The sequence below is a fragment of the Musca autumnalis genome, unplaced genomic scaffold (assembly GCF_047663935.1).
Source record: "Musca autumnalis isolate F117 unplaced genomic scaffold, ASM4766393v1 scaffold_3, whole genome shotgun sequence".
Classification (NCBI taxonomy): domain Eukaryota; kingdom Metazoa; phylum Arthropoda; class Insecta; order Diptera; family Muscidae; genus Musca; species Musca autumnalis.
In genome coordinates this window covers 210,473,148-210,484,941 of record NW_027411866.1, presented here as the reverse complement: position 1 = coordinate 210,484,941, position 11,794 = coordinate 210,473,148, and the positions used below count along the sequence as shown (strand labels likewise).

Sequence of the window (11,794 nt, the reverse complement as noted above, 5' to 3'; positions counted from 1 at the left end):
TGTCAGTTTTTAGGTGGGAGAGAGTGCTGAGAGGCAAAGGGTTACCATATGCCTCACCTCTCTCTCCAATGACAATTGCCGCAAGTAAACTCGTCCAATGTAAATTGGGACAAAGTTTTTAAAAAGAATGTCATTCAGCGCCATTTGTGTTTAAAGAGAAGTGAACATTTTACAACTTTTTGTGTACGGGAACGCTTTTTCGAGTAAAATGTGTAAAAGTCGTAAAAATTGTAAAAACTTTTTAGTTTTGGAACACAGCTAAAGTCTTAACAAAATAAATAAAAAAATTAGAAGGTGGAAACACAAAATTAGAGACAATTTCTTAGACTTATAACCCAGTTTATTACTGTTCATATCCTTTTGGAAGGACCAAACTAGTGCCATCTAATTTTCTAAATGAAATAGAGTCATATTTTCTAGGATTTCAACGATAATAAGTTAATTCTTTACAGTTTTCTTGCCATGTATAGGGCTTAGTCTCTAACGACAAAATAAGCTCTATACTATTACGGTTAAACAATCCTTTCATAACGTTTTTTGAGATCATGTAACTGAGAAATGAAATTATTTCCTCCAAACATAAATATTTAGAACCACAACTACATAAAATATTCCCCAAAGTTGGTCTTGCAAATGTAAAATTTCATTGTGACTATTTTTCGGCTCCGTATAGTGTAATCCGTTAAAATTATGGCGTTTCCTGGAACTGTGTGCTTTTACATTAGGTGTGTTCGTTTACTCAACAATTTGTACAAGTCCAGTACCTTCCTGTAATCGGCTAAGGTCTTTTGCATTGTACTGTAGAGTAAACGAACAACATCCAGTAACAATTTGTACAAATTTTGAGTAAACGAACACACATATTATGTTCTCTGTATGGTCCTTTTATAGCCTACGAGGACCTTTGAGATAGTACCTTTTTGCATTTCAGGTGAAAATGTTAACCTGATGTTATGTCAGGGATCAATTAATTCCACTATTTTACGCATTTTCTTTACAGTTAATGTGTGATGAATCATTTTCTTATGCTAAGTTTACATTTACGAAATCCACTCGATTTCAACTGTCAATTTCATAGCTCAAACGTCAAATGAAATCTCATCTGGATTTCATTTGACGTTTGAGCTATGGAATTGACAGTTGAAATCGAGTGAAATTCGTAAATGTAAACTTAGCATTATCTGTAAAACTTTGCTATCAACAGAGTTGTTGTTCATTATTTTGGGCTTCTCTGCACTTTTGGCCCTGTTTTAACTGAAAACATCGTATATTTTTGAAGGTGGAATGTCAAAAATTGAAATTAATATTCAATAAGTCAAACAAGTGTTTAAATGCAAAATTAAAATATTTTCTATAGAAAATGTAAGTGGTGCTATTATTTTTTCGCCTCTTTTTTGATATTTTTTGGTTAAAGCTGCCAAAAATAATATATTACTACTTTTTACAAAAGGAGACACCTTAGGATATGCACCTAACAAAAACATTAGTGGAAACAACAACAATATTGCTTGTTTTTGTAGTGGCTAACAAATTGTTTACGGTGGTGCTATTATTGTTTTAGCAACTGTATGTCTCGTAGAGATAATACAATCTGCAAAGTATGGACCAAATCGGTTACTTCAAGCAGATTTGAACTTTTGTAAGGGAGGTTTTGGCAGAATATCACGTAGGCCAAATCGGTTTGTTGTTGTATTCCTAATTGAAATTGTAATTATTGCAAAATTCATAGTTTGCAAAGAGTTAGTTGTCCAACTGTTAATTTTACGTAACGGTCATAAGTTTCAATTGCTCAATTTTTAATACCAAAAAAATCCAACCCTTTCTCTGCATCAAAGTGGCGGAGAGTTCATGTGCAACGGAATGTCAGAAAACTTTTGACATACGCGAAGAGAGCCATCAACCTTAATAAACGCGTTCGTTCGTGAGAGTGGGTGAGTGTGTTTTTTGTGTGCGGAAAAAGTGTGAACGACTGAAAAGAAAATTTAGAATTTAAAAACAAATACAAGTGCATTTAATAAATAAAAAACCCTTCAACTGTGTGAAAAATAATCGAACAAGTGTTTAATGCAAGTCAATTAACAATTTGTAGTGTTCAAATCAATGTAAAGAGCGAAAGTTTTCATTTAAAATTCATAAAGCAAAAAATACCATCAGCTATTTGGAGTGTTTTAGGTGAGTTCTCCTCAATGTTCTCCCCACAACAGACAAACAAACAAACAACAATAGAGAAAGTGAGAATGAAACAAAACAAAAATAAACACACAACCCCTGACCAAGACAAAGTACGGAAGGGGAGGGAAGGGAGGGAAAAAACAAATTTTTGCAAAGTGTAAAAAGGCGCACTATAAATTTTGTTGATATTTCTTATTAGCCTAAAAAGTTTAAAGAATTTTAGTGTAATTATATGTTATTGGTGGGGAAGGGCAAACATAATATTTCATGTTTGCCCACCTTTATAAAATGCTACTCCTCGTGCCGTGTTCCACAGCCATTTTATTGCTGATTACATTTTTAATTGCATTGATAAGAGGAAAAGATGATAGATAATATGGCCTAAAACATGTAATTTGTATGTACAATCTCTAGCCGAGGAAAATGCTATTTGTTAACAGGTACAATAATTGCTAAAATTGTATAACTTATTAAATGATAAGATTTTTTATGATTTAGATTTTTGCCTGTGGAGGATTGGATTTCATTCATATTACACTGTGCCACATTTTTAAGGTGATCTTGTGCAAACAATTCGAACTGAGTATTTTTTGAAAGTACAGACCCAAACGACAAGAAACCCTAGTTGGGTTTTGTTGTGTCAGATCCAGCCCGGAGTTTATGGTCCGATCAAAACATGGTTAAATATTAAGTTTTTAAAGAAATTCGGGGCTATCTATATCTCTGAAACCTATGCGAATCTTCTTCTAACCTCTGAAGCAAATTTGTAGATAAGGACAAGAATAAAATATTTGGAGAAATAATTAACCCGAAAAACTACATTTATTGCCTCAAATTTCAAAATATATGCAAAAATTCCACAATTTTTATACATTTCACACCGTATCTCCAAAACCGTTATTTTTTTCTGAATTTTTTCTTCTTTTCTTTTTAGAACAGAATGTTCTAAAGAATTGTTGAGAACTTTATTTGGAAGATTTTTACAAAAGGTTACTTGGTTCAACTCCCAATAGTTTAGCCGATACTGACTAGAATTTCAGCAATTATGTAAAATTTTCTATATTTTACAGATTTTGATGCCCTAGATGGAGTTTTGGTTTTTTCAAAAGAGAAGTTCTACTAGATTAGGGCTACAATATCGCTAAAAACAGCAAGGCCAAATTCCTGTTCGTTTCTGAGATAAAGGCCTAATAAATGCAAAAAAGTCTAGATTTAGCCCGGTTTAGATGACACCATAAAATCCGAACTGGATCTGACAGGACAAAACCCTACAAGAGTTTTTGTAGTCTAAATATGGACTTTCAAAAAATGTATACTAGAATTTGTTTGCATTTTTAGTGTTGCATAGTGTTATTAAATTGGCCTTACAACATCGGGCAAAAGAAAAGTTTTTGTGCGCTGAAAGATTCATATGTTTGGGGTTTTCTTTAAACGGCGTTTGCATTAGAGCTTTTTGCCGTGTTAACCTTCTTTATGTGGATTTATTTGAAGTTTGCGCTATGGAATTGACAATTTAAACCCAGTGGGTTTATTAAATCCTGTTAAGTGCAAACGGGATATTTTGCCCTGTTTAAACTAGTCTAAGGCTCCTTTGCCGACTTCTCCGGCATGTCCATTGCCCATAGACCACACCAAAATATAGGTACATACTATTAAAATAGAGTTTTTCAGGTAACCGATGTTGGACTAGCTTCATACGTAATGGGTATTTTACACGATATTTTTTACATATGGGTTGTCTCTTTTTACCCTGCGTTTACACATGACAGGACAGTAGAGTACATGTATTGATTGTCAAAAACACAGAACTTGCCTGTGTGACGTAGGCGTCCTGACAACTCGTCGGTGTCAGCTTAAGTGTTCCATACGACATTTTTGACATTTTGAGATAAAGGTACCTTACAAGGTTTTGAACCCTGAATTTTCAGATTTTTTGGTCTGTTTTTCTCTATCTCTTTTAGTTTCTGAGATATTCAGATGCCAGTATGTCCCATATCCGCTTTGTGACCCAAAAAATCTTGTCGTTTTGTTCCATATCCATAAAGCCTGGCTTATGGAACAGAACAACTTTGAACTTTTTAGTTCCATATCCATGTCGTTTGGCGTATGGAACAAAAAGAGACAAAAACGAATTGTTCCGCACCAAAAATGATGGCGTTTGGAACAAAAAATTTGCCATTTTTGCCAAGTTACGAATAATGGAACAAATTGTTCTAAAGGATTTGGTTTAAAAGCTGAAGAATAATAGTTTCTAAAATCCAAATATTTTTGAATATTGTATTGTTATATGAAAACGAAAATTTATCAATCGTTTCAACAAAAAATCGCTAGTTTAAAGACAAAATTTTGATGTAAGTCCACAAAAATATACACAAAAACGTCGATTCGACTTGAAGCTAGTGTGGGCAACGACTACAAAAATGGTATTATAAGAAAAACGCGTTTCAATGTTTAATGTTACCTTAGAAATGAAAAATATCAATCCGTTTTGTGCGATCGAAATTTTTACCACAAAAAAGTAGTGATAAGTGGAGGCAATCCCTCAAATAAATGTTAAGGGAACCTATAATAATGGTCCCCATTGTATTTATATGAGAAAAATACAAATTTCATTTAAAGTCCTGATTTTTAAACTCCACAGGAGCTCTTCATATAAGGGAGGTGGAACACGATTGATAAAAAGTGTTTTGGTTGAAATGTGACAAAACGTGTTCCATGTGACACAAACTGCCAAAAACATGAAAAAAGATTCCATGGAACAATTCAGCAACATTTTGCAATTATACAAATTGGCAATAACTTCTAGACTATCACAGATATCTGACTAAAGCTCTTAAAGTATTGGATTATTGCACCATTTTTATCCTGTATGGCCTTAAACATTAACTTGAGATTTTCTCGAATCAGGCAAATGGCGTATGGAACACTTAAGCATGACACCGACGAACTGCAAAAACAGTTGTAAAATTATGAATGAAAATCGTCGATTTCTTTTTGTTTTCCCTTTACATATTTTGTTTTTGTTAATGTTCTTTTGTTTTTAACACATTTCAATTATTATCTCACCTACATATTTTTTCAAAAATGTCAAAAATTTGTTAACCCGACTGTCTGTGAAAAAATGGATAGCTGTGAGACAGCCGACAAATGTATGTATAGCCCTGTTCCTTTACGTTCAAGAATCTTCAAGTTTTACAACATTTTACTCGAAAAGCGTTCCTTTACTTCAGACACAATACAATTCATATGGGAGCAGTTTTCAACTTTTACTACTTTTGCCGGTTTTACCATTTTCAGAAGTAAAGGAACAGACCATATGTGTTAATAAATCAGAGTTGTATTTGAAGACAAATTGTCTGGTGTAAACGCTTAGTTATATACAAAATGTAGATTTGGCCATTTTTTGAAGTCACTATAAGCAGATATTTAACTGAAAACAATGTATAGGGGCATACGACATAACCGAAATGACATTACCGTTGGTTACTCACTATTTTATCGTCGTATTATTACATACATATCGTCACCATAAATGCCCAAAGACGTAACCGACATGAAGATCGAAATTCGTTTCTTGACGTAATCTGATACATAAAGGTAAAATACATGCTCTAGCAAAATTTCAAGCTTCTACGTTCAAAAACAACGATCCTATTCAAGAAATGGAATTTCGGAAAATGGGATAATATTGCAGATTTTGTTGTAATGGTGGATCTAAAAACTAAGCAATTCCGCGGTTTTGGTTCCACTACTTATTCCCCTTCGTATATGATCGATAATATCCCATATACTCGCCTTCATAAGATTAATATTCCGTAAAACAGTTTTTAATTTTATAAAGTTTTTTGCTTCTCCTGTAAAGTTTTGGTTTTGTGGGTTACGTCTTCGGGCATTTATGGTGACGATATATATCATTTTATAGTTATATAACATATGGTCTGTTCCAGTACTGCAATAATCTACTAATTTTTACTATTTCTTTCGATAACATAAAGGAAAAATTGTTATCGTAGTAAAAAGTAGTACCTTCTTGCAGGTTCTGGAACAGAGCAATTATTTCATATATCATAAAAATAAAAGTGGTTTGTGCGGGACCTTTTTCAATATTTATGTAAATTAAAATTTATTTTAGTTATTAATAGGCAAATGTTCATTCACTCGTGCAACTGGAAATAATTTTTTTAATTTTTTTTTTTCATTTCATGTTTTTTGGAAACATTTTTTTCAAATGGGTTTGTGCGGAACCTTTTTATACCCTCCACCATATAGGGTATTATTAAATTTGTCATTCAGTTTGTAACACATCGAAATATTTGTCGGAGACCCTATAAAGTATATATATTATTGATCAGCATAAAATTCTATGTCGATTTAACCATGTCAGTCTGTCAGTCCGCCCGCCTGTCTGTTGAAATCAAGATACAGCTCGCAATTTTAAAGATAGAGAGTCAGTATTTGGTACAGAAGTTTTTATTACTTGCAGGATCGTTGGTATTGAAAATGGGATATATCGGTCCACGTTTTGATATAGCCCCATAGAACGGTACATCCAGATTTTCGTTATTTTTAAGGTTTTAGCTTCATTATCCTACCAAAATGGCTGAAATTTGGTATTTAGTTATTGTTGTGTGTATAAAACGTTCCACATGAAATTTGTTGGTATAAGTCCACGCGTTCATATAGCCTCCATAGAAAGGTACCTCCCAATATTTGGTATTTTTAAGGTTTTATCTTCATTATCCCTCGAAAATGGTTGAAATTTGTTAATTAGTCTTCGTTGAGGATATAAAATGTTCCACCTGAAATTTGTTATTATAGGTCCACGCCTTCATATAGCCCCCATAGAACGGTACCTCCGGATTTTCGGTATTTTTAAGGTTTTAGCTTCATTATCCTACCAAAATGGCTGAGATTTGGTATTTTGTTAATGTTGGGTGTATAAAACTTTCCACCTGAAATTTGTTGGTATAAGTCCACGCGTTCATATAGCCTCCATAGAACGGTACCTCCCAATATTCGGTATTTTGAAGGTTTTAGCTTCATTATCCCACAAAAATGGTTGAAATTTGTTAATTAGTCTTCGATGAGGATATAAAATGTTCACTTGAAATTTGTTGGTATAGGTCCACGCCTTCATATAGCCCCCATAGAACGGTACCTCCCGATATTCGGTATTTTGAAGGTTTTAGCTTCATTATCCCACCAAAATGGTTGAAATTTGGTAATTAGGCGGAGCTAAGTACTTTCGTAGATGAAAGGAAACTAATTATTCCATTCTCTTTCAATTTAATTTTGGTGGAGGGTATAAAAAGTTCGGTCCGGCCGAACTTAACGTTTTCTTGTTTTATAATAAAATGGAATGAATGTTATTTTAGGTATTAGTAGGCAAAAGTTCATTCTCACTACAGGAAATCGTTTTTGAGAAAAAATGTCAAAAAGTCATAACCCTAGTGGTCAACAAGGTTTCTTTATCTGCATCCCAAGTTCTGCTGAGAACCTTGTTCTTACATATCAGCTTGCAGCAGATAGCTTTGGCATGCGCGGACGAATTTCAGTTTTCCTCGGACAGCAAACAACGGCCACCAATCGTACATGGAATTCAGGAACAAGAAGTCCAAGCCCCGTGGATTGAGGGTGGGGCAATATATCCAGAACTGTTTAACCTCTTTCTTCACTGTATTCAACGCTTTCATACGGCGTTGAGATCGTAACGTCTGCGGATGATTGTACAATCTTGGTTGGCGTCAGGTAACTTCCCTGAGCACCTATTTGACTGATCTTACCACCATTTTCCACTCGAGGAATATGCAAAAATCCGCCACTAAATCTACGGACACTCTGTTCAACACTTCAACGGCACAGGTGAGAAGAAAGTTGAGTGTCGTGGTCGATGGTAGGTACCAGAATTCCGACCACAAACTGCCCCAAAATTCTAGGGGTTCACGTTGTTCGCGTATGCCGCAGCTATCTGCGACAAACTGAAAAATAGGAATAAGGTTTTCAAGTCACTAGCCGGCAGCACTTCGGTTGCAGATAAAGAAACCTTGTTGACCACATATAACAACCGGATTGACCCGGAACCATAGTGTTTCGGCCAGCGGCTGCCCCCCAGCATCAAACTTATGCTTCTACGTAGGTTTAAATGCTGCTACAACAACCACATATAACGCCATATGTCGGTCTGTGGTAAGTTTTGCAGCGCCAGTTTGGTCCGCGAGTTTATGTGATACGCAATGGAATAATATTCAAACTTGTCAGAATGTCGCCCTGATAACTGCAACATCTACATCAGGAGACAAAGATTCTTTCAGTGCAGCAATATAATGGCATGTTTTCGTTGCAGTATTTGCTTGGGTATTACCGTGAGAGCCATGGTGGATAGGCCCCGACAATTCAGGCAGATCAAGGAGAATCTTCATGATCTAGAAGAAGTGGTCCAGCGTTACAAGAGAGAACCCCCTTGATCAACAATCGTATCAAGAAGGTTTAAATAGAATTCACACAAAAGAAGTCGCATGTGCCCGCATGTGCTATAAAGAGATATCATGTGAATGCGGTCTTGGGAAAAAATCTTCCATATAGTCAGTCCACATGCCTGATTATACATACATATATACATTGACGATTGGATTTCATTAACAGAAGTCATAGTCTTGTCACCAGTCGAGTGAGTTTGACCCTGGCAGTTATTTATCATTGGATAACAAACATCCCTGCAAAATAATGTAAATCTTACTTACCTACCTATACCTTTTAAACATCAAAATTATTCTTTTTTTCGAAATGCTTACAAAAAATTTATTGAATTAGGGTATTTAGCTAAGTACATATCTAAAATATCATATTTGCTTTTTTTCTCTCCGGGATCTATGATGAACAGCTACCAACTTGTCCTGAAGCCTTTGTTGAAATATATGTTACAATGCCATCCTTTACAGCAGAATTGGTGGTAGCGTTACTCGAATTGGTGTTGGTGGCGACATTTTGCGAATTAGCCGCTGTAGATTTTTTCTTTTTTAATTTTGTTTTCACCTTACGTACAATAGTTGTGGCGGTAGAAGCCAATACTATGGCTCCACCACCACTAGTTGAGGGTCTAACATCAGCTCCATTTATTTTCAACGGTCCCATAACATCTTGCAAATTGTTTAATTTGTGTGCTTTGGATTTTTTTGACTTATTTTTGGTATTTGTTGTTTGGACAGCTGTGGCCACAATGCCACCAGTTTTAAATTTACTAGGATTACGTGTATGTAATTTGTGCTGCATTGTCACACCACTGAGGCCTCCGCCTCCTCCTGTGGTGCTGGTTTGTTTATTTACCGTACTGCCGCGATATGTTGTCGCCAAATTGTTGCGTGATTTATTTTTGCTTATTTTCGATAAAAATGTTGTAGTTTCGGTGACTTTGGTAATTATGTTTCTGTAAAAATATTGAATGTTTTATAAAAATTAAAAAAAGTATTTATCACATACTCACCTCTTCGGTTTTGTCTTGGTTTCATTATCGCTTTTGGGCTTCGCTGGCTTCTTCATATTGGCCAAGTGTTTGAATATCCGCATCGTGTGATCCTCATTAAGTTCAGGCATCATTAGCGTTTGATTAACGCGTGGTGTTCCTCCCTCTTCATTGGAATTAATACTTTGCCATTCTAATAACTTTTGACTACAGGCTCTGAAAATATTGAAAAATATTTGAATAACATATTAAAATGGATATCGTGGATATCATATTCACGTTGTTTCGATAACGTGGATAACATATTCATGTTATTTGGATAACGTGGATAACATATTCATGTTATTCGGATAACGTGGATAACGTATTCATGTTATTCGGATAACGTGGATAACATAGTAATTTAATTTGTATAAGTGGATAACATTTTCACGTTATTTGGATAACGTGGTTAACATTTTCACATTATTTCGAATAAGGTGGATAACATATTCACATTTTTCGGATAACGTGGATAACATATTTACGTTATTTAGATAACGTTGGATAATATATTCACATTTTTAGGCTAACGTGGATAACATATACACATCTTTAGGATAACGTGTATAACATTTTCACGTTATTAGGGTAACGTGGATAACTTATTCATGTTATTTGGATAACATATTCACATTACTCGGATAATGTGGACAACATATTCACATTACTCGCATAACGTGGATAACATTTTCGCGTTATTAGGATAACGTGGATAACTTATTCACGTTTTTTGGATAACGTGGAAAACATAGTCACGTAAATTGGATAAGTGGATAACTTATTCACGTTGTTTGGATATCGTGGATAACTTATTAACGTTATTTTGATAACGTGGATAACATTTTCATGTTATTCGGATATCGTGGATAACTTATTCACGTTATTTGGGCAATGGGATAACGTTTTTACTTTATTCGGATAACGGAGATAACTTATTCATATTACTCGAATAACGTGGATAACATTTTCACATTATTCGGATAATGTGGATAACATATTAACATTATTCGGATAACGTCCATAACTTATTTTGATAATGTGGATGACATATTCGTGTTATTCGGATAACGTGGATAAAATAGTCACGTAATTTGGATAAGTGGATAACTAATTCACGTTGTTTGAATATCGTGAATAACTTATTCACGTTATTTTGATAACGTGAATAAAATTTTCATGTTATTCGGATATCGTCGATAACTTATTCACGTTATTTGGGTAATGGGATAACATTTTCACTTTATTCGGATAACGGGGACAACTTATTCATATTACTCGAATAACGTGGATAACATTTTCACGTTATTCGGATAATGTGGATAACATATTAACATTATTCGGATAACGTGGATAAATTATTTTGATAATTTGGATGACATATTCGTGTTATTCGGATAACGTGGATAACATATTCACGTTGTTTGGATAACGTGGATAACATAGTCACGTAATTTGGATAAGTGGATAACTTATTCACGTTGTTTGGATATCGTGGATAACTTATTCACGTTATTTTGATAACGTGGATAACTTATTCACGTTATTTTGATAACGTGGATAACATTTTCATGTTATTCGGATATCGTGGATAACTTATTCACGCTATTTGGGTAATGGGATAACATTTTCACTTTATTCGGATAACGGGGTAACTTATTCATATTACTCGAATAACGTGGATAACATTTTCACGTTATCCGGATAATGTGGATAACATATTAACATTATTCGGATAACGTGGATAACTAATTTTGATAATGTGGATGACATATTCGTGTTACTCGGATAACGTGGATAACATATTCACGTTGTTTGTATAACGTGGATAACATAGTCACGTAATTTGGATAAGTGGATAACTTATTCGCGTTGTTTGGATATCGTGGATAACTTATTCACGTTATTCGTATATCGTGGATAACTTGTTCACGTTATTTGGGTAATGGGATAACATTTTCACTTTATTCGGATAACGGGGATAACTTATTCATATTACTCGAATAACGTGGATAACATTTTCACGTTATTCGGATAATGTGGATAACATATTAACATTATTTGGATAACGTGGATAACTTATTTTGATAATGTGGATGACATATTTGTGTTATTCGGATAACG

General features: G+C 34.3%; 2 protein-coding genes across 19 annotated transcripts in view; one reads left to right on the top strand and one right to left on the bottom strand.

The window, feature by feature from the left end:
• The first annotated feature begins 1,904 nt into the window (after positions 1-1,904).
• Positions 1,905-11,794, top strand: part of Nadsyn (NAD synthetase) — a 443,475-nt gene continuing 433,585 nt past the window's right edge. For all 3 annotated transcript variants that reach the window (XM_073976472.1, XM_073976473.1, XM_073976476.1), the window contains exon 1: positions 1,905-2,172. The gene's annotated coding sequence lies outside the window, so the exon portion shown is untranslated. The remainder of the gene's footprint in view (positions 2,173-11,794) is intronic.
• The window catches only part of Nna1 (Nna1 carboxypeptidase), a 411,438-nt gene continuing 408,588 nt past the window's right edge, over positions 8,945-11,794 (bottom strand). For all 16 annotated transcript variants that reach the window (XM_073976458.1, XM_073976461.1, XM_073976468.1 and 13 more), the window contains 2 exons: positions 9,653-9,847; positions 8,945-9,595 (listed from right to left, as the gene is read on the bottom strand). In XM_073976458.1, the coding sequence (XP_073832559.1) occupies positions 9,040-9,595; positions 9,653-9,847 (751 nt within the window). In that variant the 3' untranslated portion in view covers positions 8,945-9,039. The remainder of the gene's footprint in view (positions 9,596-9,652; positions 9,848-11,794) is intronic.